Source organism: Gouania willdenowi, chromosome 5 (genome assembly GCF_900634775.1).
Source record: "Gouania willdenowi chromosome 5, fGouWil2.1, whole genome shotgun sequence".
Lineage (NCBI taxonomy): Eukaryota > Metazoa > Chordata > Actinopteri > Blenniiformes > Gobiesocidae > Gouania > Gouania willdenowi.
Window position 1 is genome coordinate 847,430 of NC_041048.1, and position 24,268 is coordinate 871,697.

Below are 24,268 nucleotides of genomic sequence, written 5' to 3' on the forward strand. Positions count from 1 at the left end.
TTACATACACGAGCTCACACTGAAAGCGCGTCACCGCTGACAGAGTTAAAACTGACTTTTTAGTCACGTTTTTTAACATATATAATGATAGTTTATTGTTTTCTTATTGCTGAGCTCCACTTCTGCAGCAGCTGTGAACATGCATGTGAGTGAGACAGAGCACAGAGGGGAGGGGGGAGGGGTAAAGGCGGAGCCATCAGGGAGTAGCGGTCACTCCTGTATATCCACTCATAGGTATATTATTCTTACCGTAGGCTAATTTACAGTGGCCTGCAGATTTTATTACAGCCTATCATAAATCATTAACGTACATCTCATATCAGCTTTAAAAATAATCAGGCCCATCCTGATTTTTCCAGGTCCACCCATTAGCTACGTTTTGGCTCCGCCCCTGCATCAGCGTTTCCTGAGGAAGGATCTCTTACACATATGTATGTGTATATACGTATATATGCATATGTGTGTATCCATAAAATGAAGAGTCCGTCCTTAAGACTGCTCTACTGTAAAGTGCCTTGAGATACCATTGGTTATGATTTGGCGCTATACAAATAAAGATTGATTGATTGATCTCTTATTTAAAGTAGAAACTTTATAAATGTTCAGAAGAAAACTGAAGGGTTGAAATGTTGCTGAAGTTAAAGTTGATTTGTGATTTAAAATCTTTACCTGTTAGCGTGAGACGTGTGTGTATGTGTGTGCGTGTGTTCAGGTGTTCATCATAAACCTACTGAGGGACAGTAAATACTTCCACTTCAGGCCCGTGATGGACACTTACATCCACAAACACTTCGCTGGAGCACTGGCCTATAAGTAAGTAAGTGTGTGTGTGTGTGTGTGTGTGTGTGTGTGTGTGTGTGTGTGTGTGTGTGTGTGTGTGTGTGTGTGTGTGTGTGTCTCTCTCCAGGGCTGCCAAGTTTCAGAAAATGATAATAATGAGACTTTAATGACCTGATGCGTTCCGGCAAAAAGAAGTGTCCTTTTTTAACATGACTTTGTTTTAACGTTGATTTCTACCTTCAGAATGATGTCATCACCTCCATACCAGCAGCTCTCCCTGCACTGTGTCCTCCTAATGCTAGTTTTAATCAACCACAAATTACAAATGAAAACTAACAATAATTAATCCATTTATTAGTCAATATTTCATATGAACAACTGTCCATCATTTATCTGGGGACATGTCTCATGTTGTAGGTGTTTATCACAGATGTTGATGATGACAGAGGCTCCCACTTAAAACACTGTGGCCCAAGGCAGTGCTACCTTTACCTCAGCTCTCCTTGTCTGCAACAGAAAGGACGTCATTAAAAAGATCATCATGTAAAAAACATTCAAACATCAAGTCATGTTTCATTGAATCAATGTCTATAGAAATACACTATTACATACAATAATAATCATAAGAACAGTTCAAATGAACATTAGATTATGTATTTATGATGATATAACCTACAAGTGTAATTCAGCTACTAACAGTGTTTATAACACTGCTAGTAGCTGATTAAGAGTTTTAATTCATTTAGTTAATGTCTAACATAGACATACACACATAGTAGTGGGTGATATGGGAAAAAATCATATCACGATTTTTTCTTTGTAAAATCACGATCACAATATGATTTTTTTCATTCAAATCATTTAGACTATTTTAAAGTTATTTACCAATAAAACAAACCAATTCACTTACTTAAAATCATCGTCCTAAATGAAAAAAGTAATAAAAGATCATTTAAGACAAGGTCATTTTCAAATATTGTTTTTAAATTGTATGTAAGTAATTTATCAAACTAGTTCTAAGTATAATTAACATTAAACTAAAGGTCTGACATGTTCTTATAGTCACACAGTCTTTTTACTATGTTTAACTAAAGTAGTGTAGCATTAGCATTAGCATTAGCATCACTGCTACATAACAAGGCAGTATATCAGTCTAGTGATTTCTATTAGTTATTGAGGTAACACACTCATATTAATAAAATCATACTTTAATCAGTGTTTGAACGCCTCATTTCACACAGTTTAGACAATCATATCATTTACAAGATAAAATGTTACTGCTTTGGTTACATTAGGCCTGGGTGATATGGACCAATATTCATATCTATATATTTTTACTCTAAATGACAATAGGTGATATAAACCATTTATTTTTATCAATAGTTTTACAATAAAAACAATAATAGGTCAAAGTCAGTGGAGCCACAAAGACCCTTTTATTAATCACTAGCAGCACAATAACTACATTTGGACTTTTTCCTTCATTAAGGCTGAAATGTGATTAAATGATGTAGTGATGATTTTTTCAGGGCAGCTCTGAGTTGTTGAAAGTAGTTTTTAAAGTAAATCACATTCAGGACACTGTCTCTTTAAGAATGTGTAAACAGCCCCGTTAGCTGCAGCAGCAGCAGATCTCTGCTGAGGAGAGACAGAGTTAGTTAGAGAAGAGAAACACATGCAGTGTTTCCTCAAACATCTTTCAGTGTTTAACAGACAGACAGACATCTGCACTGAGCCTCTGACAGACAGTCACTGACACAACTGACTGTGTCTGTGCACTGGGGGGGAGGTGTACTTCTGCTCTGTTTAAGCTCTTAATTAATCTTAATTAATGTCTGTAACGCTGACACACTGACTAGTAATAGGTGTGATTTGGCAGATAAAAAAACATTGGATGTGCTGTGTATGGACCATAGACATATGACACAGACACGGCACCGCGAGGAATAAAATGTGAACTACAGACGGTTCTACAATCTCATGTTTTAATCATTAATGATCTAATATCGTCAGATCACACACCCTAATACATCCGTGAGTGAGAGAGAGACACACACACAAAATGTTGGTTTTTTAGACGAGTAAAACTAACACTATAACACACACACACACACACACCAATATAAACAGTGAACATAAGTGGGTCACTACATACCATCTCAGACGGCGTCTGTCCACTAGAAACACTTTCTTTGATGAGTCAGTGTGTGTGAGGTGTCGTTAGGCTCATCATGACCTGCCTTACGTTGCTTCTGATTGGTTTATTATTGTGTGATGCCTGCGGTGGTTGGTTAGATTTAGGCACAAGGAGACATGGATTGGTCTGGGATTGGTTATCTCAGTCAGTCAATCAGAGTTACTGGAGCTACGGCAAGCCATGAGGACCAAAGTTCATTATCATGAAAAAAATAGAGTATTGAATGGAGAAATATTAGCGTGAGAAATGTCAAGTGTGGTGTGAGAATGCGTCAAATTACGTGACTGTCACTCTCAAAGGATGAGACTTGGCAGCTGTGGTCTCTGTGTGTAACTGTTGTGTTGTGTTGCAGAGAGCTGATTCGTTGTCTGAAGTGGGTCCTGGATCACTCTGCAGAAGTCGTCAGACAAGATCACATTCAGGAGGTTATGAAGGTAACGCAATGCTAACATATAATGCTAGCACAACACTACATACAATGCTACATGCAATGTTCACACAATGCTAACACACCGCAACACACAATGCTAACACAACGCTACATATAATGGTTACACAACACTACACGTAATGCTAACACAATGTTATACGCAATGCTAACTCAATGCTACCCAAAATGCTAAACAGAATGCTACACATAATGCTAACACAACACTACACATAATGCTAACACGCTACACATGCTTAAATTGTGAACACAAACACACAACCCTAATGCTTAAACAACTCTAATACTGATGCTAACAAAAAATGCTAACACAATTCACAATACATTAATGCTAACTCTAATATTAACTCATTCAGTGCCAGCTGTTTTTCAGCATTTTGACTGATTTTTAAAGACCCACAGAATATTTTGTATATCCTGCTTCTTCCTTCTTAGCTAATGGTAGCATCAGTGGCTAATCTCTCATCTAAAGGTGCACTGCTGCCATCTTCAGGGCACAGTTGGTCACTACAGCTTAGATTTTGATGAGGGACCTCTGCCAGGGTGCATTCTTGTAATCTCCGTGAAAAAACGTAATTGACGTAATATTACGTCAATGGCACTGAAAGAGTTAACACTAAATGCTACACACTACACTACATGTAAGACAAAATGATCATATAACAACATGCATTAAACTTGACAACCTTTATTAGTATTTATTGATTAGTAACAATCAATACACAATAAATGCTAATGCCTTAATCTGATTGGCCGATAGGTCTTTGATTGAAACAGCAGTCTGCTAATCTGTTCTATATATGTCTATGTTACTAATGGAAGGACAGTGTGAGAAATGTTTGTGTGAGCGTATTGAACTGTGTGAGAGAGCACTGATGCTAATGCTAACATATAGTGCTAACACGAAACATTAATCAAAATGAGAATGCTAATGGTTAATTCTAATGCTACTTCAATAATCTTCACCCTGAATATTTGACCAAACTGAGTAGAAAAAGAATGAAAGTCAATCTTTTTAATTCACAGATGGAAGAAAGCAGCATTTTTATATTTAACAGAGTTAACAGATATGTTTAGATGATGCTGTGCTTTCTAAGCTCTTCCTGCTGGTGTTCCTGGTCCAGGCGGTGGAGTACCTGTTTAAGTTCCTGGTCCGGTCCCGGCTCCTGTACTCCAGGGCCACATGTGGGATGGAGGAGGACCAGTTCCACTGCAGTGTTCAGGAACTCTTCCAGTCCGTGCGCTTCGTGCTCAGCCTGGACGGCCGCGGCGCCGACACTCTGGCCTTCACTCAGGTCAGGAACCGTATGTTGACTGGTGTCATGGCTGCTCCAGTGATAGAAACCTGACAGATGTTTCCTTTGACCTTTCCCCTCCCCTCATCCAAACTGGATCCCTGGACCCCTCACTCCACTGAACCACAGGGTCCACATGCCCTAGCCCCCCCCCCCCCCCCCATGACTGATGATGTGTTTTATGTGTTTATTAAATGAATGTAAACGCTGAGTGACACCAGTTGTAACAATGACCAGTTGAAGTGCTACACCAGCCTCTGCTCAGAGCTCCTCCCCCTTCCCCAGGCCACTCTGCTCAGCTCGTTCCCGGTGATCTTTGAGGAGCTGCTGCAGATGTTCTCGGTGCAGGAGGTGGCAGAGTTCCTGCGCGGCGCATTGGGCAGCCTCCCGTCCACCGGCCACATGCCTCAGAACCTGGACGTGGTCAAACTGCAGGCCGTGGCCCGCACCGTGGACAGCAGCCTGTTCACCTTCCCAGGTAGGAGGACACGCCCATGACACGCCCACCACTGCACATGTCACTGCCCGATCCTTTCAGTGCACTTCCTTCACTCACAATCTTTACCAGAGTTTGTGTAAACGACCATACGATGTTTGTTACATATTTAATAGCACACATGTAAATATGTTTTTGTGGTGTTTTTAATTGTAATTTAAAAAAAAAAAGACATAAAGGAAAAAACCACGTAAGACGAGCGCTTAGTTTTATGGTAACAGCTCCCCCTGGTGGCACTAATACTTAATGTAGTGATTAGTGTAACTACACACCCTGTAGCATCACATTAAATAGATGTTTATGTATTATTTGTTTGTTTGTTTTTAAAGCTTTGTTATTTTCTGAGCACTTGATGAAGTCGTATAATATTCAAATTCTGAAATAAATGCTTAGAAAACAGGTTTTGAGTCATGTTAAATAAAATATGAAATGAGTAAACTTCCTTACTGCAGGATCAATAAATCTATTTATCTATTAATAAGAAACATTTTATCTCTGTCTGTAATTTAAAAATACCAAATGACAATCTTGTTAAGATGGATTCGTCTGCTAACCAGCATCAACAAAGTAATACTTTAATTACATAGTTATGTACTAAAGTAATAATAATACACTGATAAAAACAAATAATATAATAATGAAAACTGAAATGATGCACAAAATGATTCCATACCTACAGCTAACACAAAAGATAGAGATTATAATTATTGTGAATTGATGTATTTGATGTAACTAAGTAGTTAAAAAAGATAGATTACATTGTTTAAAAAATTTTTTTTGCATTAACAAAATATACAAAAACTGATCACAGCACAATACGCAACAATGACAATTAAAAACCAAACAGAAAATAAAATAAAAACTAAAATAAATTGTAATTCACTGAAAACAATTATTTGCAATAATTTATGAAATATTGGCAGAAGGTTTAGATACACAAACACATTTTAAAAATACATTATTATTATATTTTACTTTATTTTTTTCTTCACTTTGTCTGGACATGATGTCAAAGGTCAAAACTACAATAAGTGCAATATTTTAAAGAAAGCAATATATGTTTTATTACATTGAATCTATGCATCATAGACCAGTGTATGTTTAAGAACCTCTACTGTAAACCCAAGCGCTGCCCCGGGCCTGAAGATGCAGTCAGGCTAGCAGAAAGAGTGGGGGCCAGGGAGCCCCAGGCCACCCCCCACAGCCAAGCATCCCCCTAGACGCCCCCGAGATCCCAAGCCCAGAGGCAGCCACCGCCCCCTACATACACACCCAAGAAAGCCCCAAGGAGCTGAGGACACGGCGCACCCCACCACTGACCCAAACCCCAAGGCCCCCCCGCCAACATTTGCCCCCCCCACCATTACTCCTATTAAACCCCCCGCCTAAGTCCCCAGCAGGGGAGCCAAGGCCCACGCCCAGCAGATGGCCAGAGCCGCGCCGAACGGGCAGCCGGCGGACCCAGAGCCAGCAGGACCCGGAACAGAAGCAGCATCAGCAGCAGCCCACCCAGGGACTAAATATTATTTTTATGAAGATTGACAAACCGTGTGTGTGTGTGTGTGTGTGTCCTCAGAGTCACGTAGGATCCTCCTCCCTGTGGTCCTCCATCACCTCCATCTCCACCTGAGGCAGAACAAAGAACTACTGATCTGTTCAGGGATCCTCAGCAACATGTTCTCCATCATCAAGAGCAGCTCCATGGTGACAGACGCACGCACACACACACACACGCACACACGCACGTACGCTATGGGGGGTGGATCGCTTCTAAATTCATGCTCACTAGTCCAACAAATGTGTAAACAAACACGTACCCTGCACCTTCACGTCTGATCTACATTTCCCGTAGACTTAGAACGGATAGACGGGCACAATGCACAAGTCTCGTCTGCATGTGTGTTTGTAGACGTGTTAATGTGTTAACATGTTTGCAGACGCTATAATGTACATACACATTAAAGTGTATACACACACACCACACCTGGATGTACATCTAACAAACATAAATATATCAGTCACACGTAGACACAGGTGTGTAGTGAGTGAAGCTATAGTGATCAGGTGACCTTCACTATGTAGCACCCTCTACGTGACATGTAAACACTTAGAAATAAATATAATAGGTGTGCAGGTGTGTAAGTGTGTGTGTGTGTGTATAACAAAATAAATATTAGGCGCTTACACGTGCAGGTATGTACGTGTGTGCAGGTGTTTAAGTGTGTGTGAGTGTCTGTCTCTGTGTGTCTGTCCCTCCTCCAGGACGGGGTGGTGCAGGAGGAGGTGGAGATGATGGTGGAGTCCCTCCTGGACGTCCTCCTGCAGACGTTGCTGACCCTAATGACAAGGAGCCAATCGCAGGAGGCGGTAAGAGGTCAACGCTGTCCTCAGTGCACGGCCGAGATCACCGTTAGTAACTAACACTACTACTACCTCACCCATCCTCATCCATCATTAATCCATCCTCAGCAGGGCGGGGCCATCCAAATCAACTGCGCGTCACAATGTGCCCTCAATTGATTTAGCGCGTTTCCCTCTAATGAATACGTAAAGTAGGCGGAGCTCACAAGGAGAGCAAAAAAATGGGCGGAGGAAATGCAAATAAATGAATGCAGTGGGAGGAATACAATTCATCAAATCTGGACTGTTTGTGGTGATTGTTTTAGCACCTGAAAATAGTACGACTGACAAGCAGGTGCAAACACACAAAAAACAGTGAAGTTGGAAAAAAATGCTTCAGTTAACATTTGTAGTATAAGAAAGTAAATAATTTCAATAAAACAATAGTCAATATTAACAGCCACTGAATGATAAAATGCAGAGTAAAGTTTGTGTATGAGAGAAGAACAGCTGGAGTCAGGTGACGCTGCGGTGGAGAGAGGATGCTGTGCGTGACTCAGGAGGTCAGACCTGCTGGATGATGGTCAGTAGATCATCTTAAAATGCTGCTGATTGACAGATTGTGGAGCTGTATTAACTCAGATCAATAAGATGCTTTCTGTCCTAATCTGCTTGTTTTTCATGCACTGATCAGAACAAAGTTACAGGACCTGATGGAGCACACGCATTAAATAAGAAGAATTATTATCATTAGGTTGTTTTAATTCAATTCAATTTAACTTTATTTATATAGTGCAAAATACGTCAAAGTCATCAAAGCTGAACAAAATATAAAGTCACAGTAAGAAAGAAAAAACTCAACAAGATCCACATGAACAAACATTTAGTGACAGTGGGAAGAAAAAACTCCCTCTATTTATAATAATAAATCTCCTTTAGAACCAGGTTCAGAGGTGGAGAACATGTGGTTCCACTGGTTATTGTTAGTGAACAGAAGGACAAACAGAATAGAATAGAAGGATAGACCATCAGAATGTTCTAGACTAGCTGAGCTGTGAACCATTGATCAGGAACCACCATCTCCAGCATCAAAACACCTGAAACAGAAGCAGTGTGAACAGTATGATGGGTTATGTTTAAAAAAAACATTTTTATTTATTTATTTTATCTGTGCAGCAGACAGAAGTTCATCTGCCTCTAATTTCACTTCCTCAAATGTCAGTGTGTGCTTCTGTGCTCTGAACGAGCAAAATGCTCATTTAAATATGGCGGTCTGCACCACTTCTGCATGCGCACCTATAAGTGCCGCAGTGTTAGTGAATTTCTCGCAGCAGGTGAATACATTTCATCACTAAAGGATTTAGGGACGCACACAGTTTACCACCCTTTATTTCAGATCTTAGTGGATCCGCCTCTGAATGTCGGACCTGCTTTAAGAAAGGAAAAACTAAATGAAATTAAGTATTAGTAAGTAATAATCAACTGAATCTGTTATAATTAACAATTCATTATTTTATTAATCCAGTGAGGAAAAAATAATGAAGATATTTAAAAAAAAGTCTGAAATGTTCTATTTTTAAACATTTTTTTAAATGAATCCTCCACTAAATGTTTTATAAATCAGGCTGAATGTTTCTCCAACAGAAAACAATGAGATGTTTACAGGCAGTGTGACATCATCAATCATGTGATTTCAAGATGAAAGAACACAGGCTCTAAAACTGTAAAGTAGTCCTTTTTTTAAATATAGGGCACAATAATGTGTGTAGTTAGACATAGATCTACTAATGAGAACATTTAGGCCAAACTTGTAAAAATAGTCTACGATCCTTGAAGAACTTTTGTTATAAATAAGTTACATTATGTCAAACATTCATTTATAAAATGAGAAAAGTGGAGGGTGGGGGTATTCCCACAGAGGTACAGAGGTGCAGTATCACGCTGATAGTTGTTTGCTTTCACAGTGTGTTACATCAGTAGTGTGACAGTGGTGTGGTTTCTCTCTACCAGGGCGAGTACGTCTCCTGTCTGCTGTCACTGCTCCGTCAGATGAAAGATTCCCACTTTCAGCACCTGATGGAGAACTTCCAGAGCAAAGACGAGCTGAAGGTGATGATGATGATGATGATGGTTAACAAGGATGAACAGCGCTAACTGTTCCCTCTGCGTGCCCTGCAGGAGTTCCTGCTGAAGGTTTTGTGTGTGTTTAGGAACCTGATGAAGATCAGCATCTTCCCCAAAGACTGGAACGTCCTGAGGCTTCTCACCAGCAGGTCTGCTGTCCCCACAGGGGACACACACACACCCTATGTCCTTCTTTTCCCACAGTGCTTTTCTTTCTTTCCGTGTTTGCATTTTTATCAACGAGTGTGTGTGTGAAACTGAGGACACGTCATCATTTTATTGTATTGTTAACTGTATATCAGCAGGTCCTCATTAGTCAGGGATACCTGAAGAATCAGAGGTCCTCATAAGGTCCATTAATCTGACTGTGTGTATGTGTGTGTGTGTGTGTATGTGTGTTTCTGTTTGTGTGTGTGCGTGTGTGTATGTGTGCGTACGTGCGCGTGTGTTTGTGTGTGTCTGTTTGTGTGTGTCTGTTTGTATGTGTGCGTACGTGCGCGTGTGTGTGTGTGTCTGTTTGTGTGTGTGTGTATGTGTGCGTACGTGCGTGTGTGTCTGTGTGTGTGTGTGTCTGTTTGTGTGTGTGTGTATGTGTGCGTACGTGCGCGCGTGTGTGTGTCTGTTTGTGTGTGTGTGTATGTGTGCGTACGTGCGCGCGTGTGTGTGTGTGTGTGTGTGTGTGTGTGTGCGTACGTGCGCGTGTGTGTGTGTCTGTTTGTGTGTGTGTGTATGTGTGCGTACGTGCGCGCGTGTGTGTGTCTGTTTGTGTGTGTGTGTATGTGTGCGTACGTGCGCGCGTGTGTGTGTGTGTGTGTGTGTGCACATAGTGTCATCCTGAACACGTCTCAGCAGCTTTCTTCTGCTCTGCATGAAAACTTCACAGAGGATGATTTCTTTGACTTCCAGGTACGCACTAGATCTTTTAATGCTGGTGTTTCTAATGATCTGAATGTCAGTCAGTTTCTTTCATAATTCAGGTCATCAGTTTATTCAATAATCAATAACCTGATACATGTAATGATGCAGCTCGATCCTTCACAGCACACTGCTCTGCTGTGGATGTAAACAATTGTTCTATTTCATAATATTTTGTGAGATGTCTCACTATGGGATACACACTCCCTGTCACCCTCAGAAGCACTTTTCTCAATCCACCACGCCCTGATTGGCTGGAAAGAACTTTCCGTCCACCAGGGACACTCCCACCTCTTGGGAGGGCGGATGTACAGTTCCTCATTCAAACACCTCTTCTCTCTCTCTTGCATAGCTCACGTTCTTATCAGCTAAACTGTCCACAGGTGGATTTCTTCGGGTTTTCCCAGTCGGCGGGCGTTGGTAAGTATGAATGCTTTGCGTGGACCATAACAGGTTGAGAAGCAACCAGCACTTGCCTTGCTCTGCTCGGTAAGTGCTGCTCTTTCACAGGTAAATTCAAAGCCCCAGCTTCAGCTGTCGGCTTTCCTCCAAAGTTGTTGCTTCGCCGCATGTTGGTCCTTGAGCGGCTCTCTCACTCTGTTAGCCACTTTGAGTTCTGCACCGACAGGTCCAGAGCTCCCGGACATCACCACTTGATGCCTCCGGGCTTGTGTGTGCTGTCCTTCACTGCTGCAAGACGTGAAAATATTTGGCTCGGCGCTGGTTTTTTGTGCAGTGATGCTGCAGAGAAAGAAAAAAAAAAAGAGGGATGATGAAACTCTCCGTTTGTGTCTTCCACGGAAACCCCCGGTCCCGTCTCCATCTTCACGGAAGAGACCGTCTCAAAGTGACCCCCAGGGTCTGCAGTTTACGCAAACGAGGAGAAAGAAAAAGACGGTCTGTCCGTTTTCTCCTCCCTCAGTGATGCAGCTGGATGTTCCTCGTTCACCAGCTCCACCTGTTAAACTTTCACACGCACATCCATGCAGCATGTGAAAGCAAAGTCCTCTACTATAAGTAGCGTGGTAATGGTGCCTGCATTCTCCACTCGGCGGGAGACCTTGGCCTTTTTTGGGTTGGATACTGCGGAGCTCCCTTTACCACGCTGTCCCCGGAAACGAGCGGTACTGCACTCTCGTTCCTGGGGGTATGGCTCTGCTCCACTGGCAGAGGGTGCCGCCATGACAGGGTTGGCTCCTCTGTTGTTGGGCCGGCTGCCGCCGACAGAGGGCTCCACCGCCCTCCGGTTGGGCCTTCTGGCAGAGTGCGATCCATCACTTCAAGAGGGCGCCATTACACCACAAATTGTTTCTCCGGCCACTGGCAGCCTGCCTCTGGGAGAGCGCGCCACTGTACCACGGCCAGTGCCTCCCAGGTTGAACAAGCCGGAGCGTTAAAAGAGAGAAATGGGCAGCGATCACAGCTCCACCATGAGTGGTGTGGACGATATCGAAGGGTTACAGGCTGCAGTTTGCGGCTGTCCCTCCCCGTTTTGCCAGTATAATACACACTCATGCCCAGGGAGACCTGGCCCGTGTATTGCAGGAGGAGATTGGCTCTGTGATGGAGTAGCCCCGTCAGCTAGTGCGGGGGGGCCACGACGCTGACTCACATGTACACGCGCACTCACTCAGACCAGCTTTTCCTTACCGCTCCGTCCATTTACCGCTGTCTTTGGGCTTCCTTTCTTCAGCCACCGCAGCCGTCATGGGTGCACACTTGGCCGCTGCTCAAGCCTTTTTCCATCCATAGTTTTCTCCGAGTTGCAAACATTTCTCCAGTATACACCACTCATTCATACACTCACAGCCAACCTGAGTGGATGCGTCTTCCGCATTATATTGCGTCATATGCAGGGCGCACATGAGTGACGTCACGGGATGTCATGTGACTTTACGTTTTCAGTACAGAATTACACTGTCCCAGAGCGGTTTTTACTCCAGGTATTTTCTGGTCCACTAACAAGGGGGGGCCGGCATTTGCCCTATCCTGGATCTACGGGCTTTGAACAGTTTTCTCAGGAAATATAAGTTCAGGATGCTTACGCATGCCTCCCTTTTACGCCTGGTGCGTCAGGGAGGTTGGTTCACGTCTGTCGACTTGAAGGATCCGTATTTCCACATTCCATTATATCCCGCTCATAGAAAGTACCTGAGGTTTGCTTTCCGGTGGATATGTCATGAATACCATGTGCTTCCCTTCGGCCTCTCACAGAGCCCAAGGGTGTTCGTGTGAACCGCGGAGGCAGCGATAGCCCCACCTATTTGGACAGTTGGCTGTTTTTGGCACAATGATTTGCCACAGCGCACACGCGCATTCTGTTACGTCACCTATCCGGCCTAGGGTTTGTGACGAATGCGTAAAAGAGCACGTTGTCCCCTACACAGGAAACTGTCTTCTGCCACTGTCTCTGCACTCAGTCCTTCTCACAGCGCACCTGTTGGCGCTGCGGGTGGAGATGTTCGGGGCATGCTGTTTTGACCGGGCAAGTCTGTTCAGTTCAGATTATGTCTCCAGTTACTCGGATTGATGGTTTGATGATGTCATCCACCTCAGCCGCCTCCACGTGAGGGAATTCCAGCTGTGGGTGACCTCTCATGGGCTCAGCCCTGTGCGTCATGACGCACAGTGTCTCCATGGGGACCGTTACGTCCAAGAAGATGATCTACACAAACGCCAGCCTGATGGGCTGGGGTGGAGTGTTTGAGGGCAGGTCGGTGAGAGGCTGCTGGGACGCAGACCTCCAAAGCTGTCACATAAATTATTTGGAAATGTCAGGGGTGTTTCCTGTTACGGCTGGTGCCTCCTGGCCTCTCAGCCTGCCCTTCCTCTCCTCTCCTGACACCTGGCTCACATCAGTAATCAGGTGGAGAGGGAGGAGGAGCTGTATAAAGGGTTGAGAGGACCAGAAAGCGGGAGGCACAACAACTGACCAGCAGCAGACATGTAAGGAGAGTTCTGCTGCTCCTCACGGGACATCTTTGTAAGTTTGTTGTTTTAGTTTGGACTGGAGATGTCTGGTAGTCCTGTTTTCGTGTTCCTATAGTTTAGTGTTTTGTATGTTTTTGTAGTTTAGAGGGTGGACGCTGGGACGACGGCCCTGTATAGGGTTGGCCCAGTGTCCTCCCTACTTTTGTTCAGTTTGGCCAGGGTCTCCAGTCCCTTTAGTTTGTTCTGTTGATACTTTTAGAATTTGGTTAATAAATACTTTTGATAACCTTTGATTTCTGTTTGGTGTCCTATTTATGTTGCGGCCCCTCAAGCCTTGACCTCACATCCTCGAGGGGGTTGTAACATTCCTCTCACTGATCCTCTTTCTCCCGTCTCTACATCATGTCCTGGTGAGGACGGACAGTATCATGGTGGTGGTGTATATCAACCACCAAGCTGGCTTATACACTCCCATCAGCTGCTGCTGCTCATCTCCTCTCTCTGAGAGCGCCGCTTGTTCCCGGGGTTCCTGAACGGAGGTGCGGACTTGCTGTCCAGGAGCGCACCGGTGTACGGGGAATAGAGGTTATGCCCACTGGTGGTGCAACAGTTGTGGGCCTGTTATGGACGGGCCGAGGTGGATCTGTTTGCTGCAGAGGAAAACACTCAGTGCTTGTAGTTCTTTGTCATATATATGAGTGAGACATCTCTCTCATATTACTCATGAAACCGGGGTTATGTAAATATTGTACAGTGTTTTGAGGGTTGGTTCCCCCAGGGGTGTAACATCCTTTTTCAGGGATGATCTTATCATCCCTGCAGGGCCTGATTGACAAGGACGTAGCCTGTTTCACTGTGAAAGTGTATTTGTCATTTGGGATTTGGGGATAAAACGATCTCGCCCTGTTGGCCTAGAGCAGCGGTCTAATTTGTTGTGTTCGTTCCACGCGTTACGCACGTACATGAACATGTAGAGGGCCTCAGGAGGAACAATCAGCTGTTCATCTCCTGGCCTAATTCCCACAGGGGGAAGCCTGTTACTAAGTAACACCTGTCACAGGTGTTGCTTATGGGGCAATGGGCAGCCCCATAATTACCAAGAACAATGGGGGTCATTGTTTTGGCCTATGAGGATTGGGGTCTGCGGCTGCCTGAAGGCCTGCACACACACTCGACTCGATGTCCCACCACCTCCTGGGCCTTGTTCAGGGCAGTGTCTGTTCAGGACATTTGTGCAGCGGTGAGTTGGTCCTCGCCCTTCACGTTTGTCTGGGTTTACATGCTGGACTGATTGCTGTCCTGATGTATAACGGACTCTGCCTTGCGGGCTGGTTTTTTTCACTCGATAAGCATGTCTACACTACGGGAGCTGCCATATCTCATAGTGGGACATCTCATGAAATATTATGAAATAGAACTTTAGGTTATGTATATAACCCCAGTTCTATGAGTAATATGAGTGAGTTGTCTCACTGGACAACCCCTCTAGCTCGAACGAGTGAGAAGAGGTGTTTATTTTGAATGAGGAACTGTACATCTGCCCTCCTTCTCTTATGAGAGGAAGTCCCCCACTTCCTCATAATTTGCTGGTCCTGTGTAAACCAACAGCATGACTTCCTGTGCCTTTGTTCTCTTCTGTTTCCTGTTCCAAGAATCATTGTCTTCACCTCTCTGTTGACCCCCTTTTACAGTGCTGTGTGTGTGTCTGAGTGTGTTACACATTTACCTAGACTAGACATTCACATCTACAACAACAACAACAACAGACATGACAATGAGGACACAAGCAACCACATGCAGTATTTGTGTGTGTTGTTGTGTGATTGTGTGTGTGTTGTTGTTCTCAGGTGTGGAACTCCTACTTTAGTTTAGCCGTTCTTTACATCAACCAGCCCAGTTTACAGCTGGAGAACCTGAGCAGCACCAAGAAGAAGAAGGTGTTGGACAGGTGAGGACACACACACACACACACACACACACACACACACACACACACGCACACACAGAGTGACACAAGCCTGTGTGTGCGTGTGCGTGTGTGTGTGTGTGTGTGTGTGTTTTCAGGTATGGAGACATGAGGGTGATGATGACCTACCAGATGTTCAACATGTGGCAGAAACTGGGTCAGTTTTAGTAGTTCTACACACACACACACACACACACACACACACACACACACACACACACACACACACACACACACACACACACACACACACACACACACTCTCTGTTCCTGTTTCCAGGTGAAAACAAGGTTCACTTCATCCCTGGAATGATCGGACCATTCCTAGGAGTGACGCTGCTCCCTCAGAACGAGCTCAGAAACATCATCATCCCCATCTTCCACGACATGATGGAGTCAGAGCAACGCAAGCACGGCAACTTTAAACAGGTGGGACGGCATAAATAATGTCTACTATACACTATAGTATATACTGTCTAGTATATACTATAGTATATACTGTCTAGTATATACTGTCTAGTATATACTCTAGTATAACTCCTCTCCTAACACTTTTCCTTAACCCTTTGACATCATCACTGGGTTAAGGAAAAGTGGATAGGAAAGGAGATAGGAGGGACTATTTGGACACAGCCCTAGACTAGTGTGCCCACCATGCATGCTTAAAAAATGTCCCCATATAGTATACATCCTGGTATTTCTCACATACTCAATCTATTCATACTATCTAATGTGAACGCGCTACATACTCATTTAAATGTCACCACTGTGTGTGTGTGTGTGTGTGTGTGTGTGTGTGTGTGTTCAGGTGGAGGCGGAGCTCATCGATAAGTTGGACAGTTTGGTTTCTGAAGGAAAAGGAGACGAAAACTACAGAGAACTGTTCAGTCTGCTGTGAGTCTGTGTGTGTGTGCGTGTGTGTGTGTGTGTGTGTGTGTGTGTGTGTGTGTGTGTGTGTGTGTGTGTGTGTGTGTGTGTCTTTTTCTGTCTCCCCTGTTGTGTCTCTAACTTTACACACATACATTTTCTAACAAAATGGTTTGTTTTGTGCTGCGGGAAAAGAACTCAGCTCTTTGGTCCCTACCCGAGGTAGGACACACACTAACACACACACACTGACACACAACAATGAAGAGTTACGAATGTATCTATGGTTCTATGAATCCCTGCTGACTGCCTGAGGCGGTGCTTTAAGCACTGAATATTCCCCTTTACGCATGCAATGCAGTGCGAGTATGTAGACCAATAAAGTCACCCTTGACCCCTGGATGAACCGGAGGAAGTTTACATCAGGTGTCACTCCAGGGCACTCTCCTACATCATCTTCTTGCGAGCACACGAGGATTCTGAGTGACAAAAAGCCCACCCGGAAGACCCCCGCAAGTACCGACCCAGCCAGCCGGCCAAGCCCGCTGGACCCCAAGAGTGCCTCCCCGGGACCGGGAACCCCCCAAGGCCGAGCCCCTGGGCAAAGCCCCCAGCAACACCCGCTACGCCCCTCGAGACCCACTCTACATGATGGCCCAGCCATCAACAGAGAGGCTGGGCCCCACCCGATGACCGTGTTATGGTGGTGGGTAGGGTCCCTATCCCCTGTGTGAATGTGTGTGTTTAGTGAGTGTATGAAAAGAAAGGGGAGAGAACCTTTGTGTTGTTACAACTCGGCCAAGAGAGTTATTTTTTACAACAGTCGTATCATAAAAGGGTCGACATTAACCACGGGAACAACCAGGAGTGAGACATTAATGCAGAGCAGGACGCACGCAGACAGACAGTAGGAGGGAAAGATCATATGCGCGCTCCTTGGGTGATCAGCTGTTAATCTTTAAACTACTCCACTACTTAGTAGCACAGGCGGCGGCCCCCTTCACCCCCAGCCCCACCATCCAGCCCCCCAAGGTTTGGGTATGGGTGTGTGGCGCACCAAGTGAGTGAGCCAGACCAGCTGGGAGTGAAGTGTTCATGTAGGAGGCGTGTCTGGTGTGAGCCCGCCCCGTCCACATGGCGGGCCACCGGAGAGGGTAGATGGCGCAGATGGGCACGCGGGCCCAAGGGACGCGCCAAGCAGAACAGCTGGAGATCCACCCCGCGGCACCCCCTGAACCATGCTGGCCCCACGGAACACCTGAAGCTATAAACGTCGTCAGGGTCATCCAGAGGTCACGGGTGACATTGTTGGTCTACATACTTGCACTGCATTGCATGTGCGAAGGGGAATATTCAGTGCTCACCACCTCAGGCAGTCAGCAGGGATGAAATAGAACACACACTCTGACACACACACACACACTCTGACACACAATAACACACAAAGGAGGCAGAGTTTTGTTGAATTTGTGTTACGTACTAAAGTCCATGTGATGTGTGACAGTGTCCAGTAGAGGGCGGAGTTACATAACAGACTTTTATCATCAGACTCACATTAAGTTCCGATTCTGAAGGTGTTTCAGAATAAAAGCAGGAACTTGTCTTTTATTTTGGTGAAGTCTGCTGGAGAAGATTGAGCAGGAGACGTGGAGAGAGACGGGGATTTCCTTCATCACGTCGGTCACGCGTCTGATGGAGCGACTGCTGGACTATCGGTGAGTCTGGTCACAGGATTCACACGGAAACCAAAGCCATCGTGACACCGGGCTGTGTTGGTTTGTGTTCAGGGATTGTATGAAAGGAGACGAGACGGAAAACAAGAAGATCGGCTGCACTGTCAACCTGCTGGTGAGACGTTATCATATAAAATATAATAAAACATATATTTAAATATAGCATACTAATTATTACAGTAAATATTTATCCTAAAATAACAGAAGAAGAAAAAAATATGCATTTAAAGTGATTGAATAGTGTTATCATGTAAAGGAGACGTTTGTTTTTTGTTTATTTAGTTGTATTTAGCTAAACTCTGTTCATTTATTGATTTATATATTTATAATACTGTATATATTTATACAGATGAAGTCCCATTAATAAAATGAGTCTAATTTACAAGAGAAACTTGTTTTGGACGTCACACGTTGACTCTGTTCATGTTTATTACTAATGAGGCATTAGAACATGTGTCAAACTCAAGGCCCGGGGGCCATATTCGGCCCTTTGGAGCATCTAATTCATTCCGCAGGGTCGAAACTGTTAAACTGTTGAAAAAATATATAAATTCTTTAATTTCCCTCAAATTATTACATAATGTTCCCTTAAATAAATAGACATTGGCCACAAATCTAAGAAATGTAAATCTGTCACTTATTGCTTGGATATTATCAGTTCATATTTAATATTTTATATATACGTAGAAGTGTAAACTATAGAACAATAATGTTAAAATGACTCATTTTCTCACAAAAAACCTGTGGCCTACCTTAGATCAAACAGCTCCATATTTGGTACCTTAAACTAAAATGAGTTTGACACCTCTGCATTAGAAGATACCATGCTCTTATTTTGAAATCTGTTAATATTATCCTCCCTAACAGCAGGGGGCAGTATTTTAACTTTTTATGATTTACACTCGTTCTTTTCTGTTTGTTTTGTGTTTGTCAAAGAAATCTTTTATTTGAAAGAATGGATTTTCAAAGTAAAATATTTCACTATTTCACTGCAAAAGTGCTGGGTTGTGTGTGTGCGTGTGCTTGTGTGTGTGTGTGTGTGTGCGCGTGTGTGTGTTTTCTCACCATAACAGAATTTCTACAAGTCAGAGATCAATAAGGAGGAGATGTACATCCGTTACATCCATAAACTGTGTGACATGCATCTACAGGCTGAGAACTACACAGGTCAGAGGTCACATGGTCACATGGTCACATGTGTTGTAGTTCTGCTGAGTCAACCTCGTTTGTGTCACGTTTGTTTGGAATTTTTGCTTGTTTTGTGTGTTTGTGTATTTTTGTGTAACATGTCAGAAGTGAAAGTAATAGATTACTCACGTTACTGTCATTGAGTACTTTTACTTTTTGAGTATATTTCTAAATCAGTAATTGTACAGTATTTTAAAATAAATCATTAGTTACACCCAACTGTTACTGAGTAAATTATTATTTAACATTTAACATAATCCATATGTTGTTAGTCGTATTATTTCTGATCAAAGCCACTTTCTCTGGTTCACGTTGTAGTTTCTACTTATTATTATATATTATAATATGTTGTTACACACATGGAACATTTAGAGTTCATACATTTATCTATACTTATTATTTAGGATTTAATTCATGTTATTTTATTGTATATTTTGACAAATCTATTATTTTAAATAGATGCCTTTGTGTGTGTGTGTGTGTGTGTGTGTGTGTGTGTGTGTAGAGGCTGCCTTCACACTCCTCCTCTACTGGGAGCTCCTACGTTGGGTGGATCATCCTCTGAAGGACCTCCTCCATTACTCAGCTCAGACTGAGTGGCATCGCAAAGAAGGACTGAGTCGCAAAGTAATTCATTACTTCAACAAGGGCAAGGTAGCACACACACACACACACACACACACACACACACACAGGTGTGACAGCAGTGTGGTCTCTGTGTTCCAGTGCTGGGAGTACGGGATCCCTCTGTGTCGTGAACTGGCCTTTCAGTACGAGTCTCTGTACGACTACCAGAGCCTCAGCTGGATACGGGTCAGACCAGAACCACCACTTACACAGAGCTGCTCACACACAAACAACCTGTTCTAAGTGTGTGTGTGTGTGTGTGTAGAAAATGGAGGCTGCATATTACGACAACATCATGGAGCAGCAGCGTCTGGAGCCAGAATTCTTCAGGGTTGGATTTTACGGACGAAAGTTCCCATTTTTCCTCAGAGTGAGTTTTTAATTCTCTGTTTAAAATATGTTTTTAATAAAAACAGAACATTTCACAATTATATTAAACCTCTCAGAGCTACTTTAACACTTTACCCTAAAGGATTCCCACGCCTACACAGAGGTTCAGTCTCTGCACTGCGTCCTGAACTAAATAACAAATCAAACGTCAAAAGTGACAAATGAGACAAAAATACAGTAGATGTTATAAATGCACTGGTGATGGTGTTATCTGGTGTCCTTACAGAACAAAGAGTTCGTCTGTCGTGGTCATGACTACGAGCGTCTGGAGGCGTTCCAGCAAAGGATGCTGGGAGAATTCCCTCAAGCCATTGCAATGCAGCATCCCAACCAACCAGACGAGGCCATCCTGCAGTGTGACGCTCAGTGTATCCTCCACACACACGCACACACATACGGACACACACACACACACACGTGCATACGGACACACGCACACACATACGGACACACACACGCACACACACACGGACACACGCACACATACATACACACACGTACACACACACACACACGCACACATTTTTACACACACACAAACACGGACACATGCACACATACGTACACACACACGAACACACACGCACACATACGTACACACACACACACACTGATAACATTTCGTCACCAGTTTAATCGTTTAATCTTTTTTGTGTCTTTAGTGGCTTTTCTGTATTTTTCTTCTTATTTTGTGTACTTTAGTATTTGTGGTACGACTGTGTGATTTGTTTTTTTTGTGTGACTAAACACAAACTAGTCGATGCTCAATGGCAGAAGTCTCTCTATTCACTGTTGGTGAACCTTGACCTCAGGGCTCAGATCTGCAGATCTACGCGGTGACTCCGGTCCCTGAAAGCGTCGACGTTCTGCAGATGGAACGAGTCCCTGAACGCATCAAGAGCTTCTACAGGGTGAACAACGTGCGGCGCTTTCACCACGACCGGCCGTTCCACAGAGGAGTTAAGGACCGCGACAACGAGTTCAAGGTTGCATGCACGCACGCACACACACAGCTCAGTGTACACATTGGTTGCACACTTAAACATGGGATATGTGTGCAACACTGTGGTCCTCACAAGTCACATAAACCCAACAAGGTCCTCACATGCATGGAGGCGTGGTTGCAGCGCCGACTGGCAGCACGCCCATGTCCCCAAACGGCTGGACTCCTGTTGTTCTTCCCACCTGACCCCCTCCCCCAGCCAACCTCCCACCCAACCCTTCCTACATGCCTTGTCTCGAGTTGTTTGACTGTGTCATGCTTACATTTATGTTTGCAGAGGCGGTTTTTTTCCTGGTTTCACACTGCTTTCTCTGTTTAGGGAAATCAGTTTCAAACTGGCAGTTTTTTTTTCCCCTCACCCCTCCTCTCCTCCTGTTATTGATCCCCTTTTCACCTAAATATGTGGGCGCCGCAAATGGCTGCTCCGGTGTGTTGATGTGTCTCCTCTCACTGCAACTACCTAGTCAAATTCCTCGTATTGTTCTAAACTGTACCTGGTCAATAAAGCTGATTCTGATTCTGATTCTGATTCTGATTCTGACAAGGAGCAATAAACCTAGAATCGACTAAAACATGCCCTTAGCTCTGTAAATCACACTCAAACATCTCTCTGTTCAGGTTTAGATGAGTGTTATGTGTGTGTGTGTGTGTGTGTGTGTGTGTGTGTGTGTGTGTGTGTGTTATTTACATTGTAGAGTCTGTGGATTGAGAGGACCACTCTGATTCTCTCTCACTCTCTTCCTGGGATCTCGCGCTGGTTCGAGGTGGAGAGAAAAGAGCTGGTGAGAAACTGTTTCACTGTCCCAGTGCTGAACATGATCTCCAGCATTACCCTGGTACCCAAAACCTTTTCTCTTAGAAGATGTTGATAATCTTTAAAAGGACGAGAAAACTCTGACATATCTTCTGTGTCTCTAACGTGTCTCTAACGTGTCTCTAACGTGTCTCTAACGTGTCTCTAACGTGTCACTAACGTGTCTCTAACGTGTCTCTAACGTGTCACTAACGTGTCTCTAACGTGTCTCTAACGTGTCACTAACGTGTCACTAACGTGTCTCTAACGTGTCTCTAACGTGTCTCTAACGTGTCACTAACGTGTCTCTAACGTGTCTCTAACGTGTCACTAACGAGTCTCTAACGTGTCTCTAACGTGTCACTAACGTGTGTCTAACGTGTCTCTAACGTGTCACTAACGAGTCTCTAACGTGTCACTAACGTGTCACTAACGTGTCTCTAACGTGTCACTAACGAGTCTCTAACGTGTTTCTAACGTGTCTCTAACGTGTCTCTAACGTGTCACTAACGTGTCACTAACGTGTCTCTAACGTGTCACTAACGTGTGTCTAACGTGTCACTAACGAGTCTCTAACGTGTCACTAACGTGTCACTAACGTGTGTCTAACGTGTCTCTAACGTGTCACTAACGTGTCTCTAACGTGTCTCTAACGTGTCACTAACGTGTCTCTAACGTGTCTCTAACGTGTCACTAACGTGTCTCTAACGTGTCTCTAACGTGTCACTAACGAGTCTCTAACGTGTTTCTAACGTGTCTCTAACGTGTCTCTAACGTGTCACTAACGTGTCACTAACGTGTCTCTAACGTGTCACTAACGTGTGTCTAACGTGTCACTAACGAGTCTCTAACGTGTCACTAACGTGTCACTAACGTGTGTCTAACGTGTCACTAACGTGTCACTAACGTGTCACTAACGTGTGTCTAACGTGTCTCTAACGTGTCACTAACGTGTGTCTAACGTGTGTCTAACGTGTCTCTAACGTGTCACTAACGTGTGTCTAACGTGTCTCTAACGTGTCACTAACGTGTCTCTAACGTGTGTCTAACGTGTCTCTAACGTGTCACTAACGTGTGTCTAACGTGTCACTAACGTGTCACTAACGAGTCTCTAACGTGTCACTAACGTGTCACTAACGTGTGTCTAACGTGTCACTAACGTGTGTCTAACGTGTCACTAACGTGTCACTAACGTGTCACTAACGAGTCTCTAACGTGTGTCTAACGTGTCACTAACGTGTCTCTAACGTGTCACTAACGAGTCTCTAACGTGTCTCTAACGTGTGTCTAACGTGTCTCTAACGTGTCACTAACGTGTCTCTAACGTGTCTCTAACGTGTCACTAACGTGTCTCTAACGTGTCTCTAACGTGTCTCTAACGTGTCTCTAACGTGTCACTAACGAGTCTCTAACGTGTCACTAACGTGTCTCTAACGTGTGTCTAACGTGTCTCTAACGTGTCACTAACGTGTGTCTAACGTGTCTCTAACGTGTCACTAACGTGTCTCTAACGTGTCACTAACGTGTCTCTAACGTGTCTCTAACGTGTCACTAACGTGTCACTAACGTGTCTCTAACGTGTGTCTAACGTGTCACTAACGTGTCTCTAACGTGTCACTAACGTGTCACTAACGTGTCTCTAACGTGTCTCTGACGTGTCTCTGACGTGTCACTAACGTGTCTCTAACGTGTGTCTAACGTGTCACTAACGTGTCTCTGACGTGTCACTAACGTGTCTCTAACGTGTCACTAACGTGTCTCTAACGTGTCTCTAACGTGTCACTAACGTGTCTCTAACGTGTGTCTAACGTGTCACTAACGTGTCTCTGACGTGTCACTAACGTGTCACTAACGTGTCTCTAACGTGTCACTAACGTGTCACTAACGTGTCACTAACGTGTCTCTAACGTGTCACTAACGTGTCACTAACGTGTCTCTGACGTGTCACTAACGTGTCTCTAACGTGTCTCTAACGTGTCACTAACGTGTCTCTAACGTGTGTCTAACGTGTCACTAATGTGTCTCTGACGTGTCACTAACGTGTCTCTAACGTGTCACTAACGTGTCACTAACGTGTCTCTAACGTGTCTCTAACGTGTCACTAACGTGTCTCTAACGTGTCACTAACGTGTCACTAACGTGTCTCTAACGTGTCACTAACGTGTCACTAACGTG

The 24,268-nt window shown here is 44.0% G+C and overlaps 1 protein-coding gene across 5 annotated transcripts in view; it reads left to right on the forward strand.

The window, feature by feature from the left end:
• Positions 1–24,268, forward strand: part of LOC114463144 (dedicator of cytokinesis protein 3-like) — a 59,972-nt gene that overhangs the window by 26,979 nt on the left and 8,725 nt on the right. For 4 of the 5 annotated variants that reach the window (XR_003674069.1, XM_028446433.1, XM_028446435.1 and 1 more), the window contains exons 21-43: positions 713–813; positions 3,330–3,411; positions 4,550–4,720; positions 5,006–5,198; positions 6,793–6,920; positions 7,479–7,625; positions 9,567–9,665; positions 9,735–9,829; positions 10,508–10,586; positions 15,374–15,474; positions 15,591–15,649; positions 15,773–15,921; positions 16,301–16,386; positions 16,555–16,581; positions 17,979–18,074; positions 18,147–18,207; positions 19,166–19,259; positions 19,786–19,934; positions 20,007–20,093; positions 20,173–20,277; positions 20,524–20,665; positions 21,117–21,283; positions 21,996–22,136. Coding sequence is in view for 4 of the 5 variants with exons in the window: in XM_028446433.1 (XP_028302234.1) it covers positions 713–813; positions 3,330–3,411; positions 4,550–4,720; positions 5,006–5,198; positions 6,793–6,920; positions 7,479–7,625; positions 9,567–9,665; positions 9,735–9,829; positions 10,508–10,586; positions 15,374–15,474; positions 15,591–15,649; positions 15,773–15,921; positions 16,301–16,386; positions 16,555–16,581; positions 17,979–18,074; positions 18,147–18,207; positions 19,166–19,259; positions 19,786–19,934; positions 20,007–20,093; positions 20,173–20,277; positions 20,524–20,665; positions 21,117–21,283; positions 21,996–22,136 (2,559 nt within the window). In the remaining variant the exon portion in view is untranslated. The remainder of the gene's footprint in view (positions 1–712; positions 814–3,329; positions 3,412–4,549; positions 4,721–5,005; positions 5,199–6,792; positions 6,921–7,478; positions 7,626–9,566; positions 9,666–9,734; positions 9,830–10,507; positions 10,587–15,373; positions 15,475–15,590; positions 15,650–15,772; positions 15,922–16,300; positions 16,387–16,554; positions 16,582–17,978; positions 18,075–18,146; positions 18,208–19,165; positions 19,260–19,785; positions 19,935–20,006; positions 20,094–20,172; positions 20,278–20,523; positions 20,666–21,116; positions 21,284–21,995; positions 22,137–24,268) is intronic. The other variant, XM_028446437.1, reaches the window with a different exon arrangement.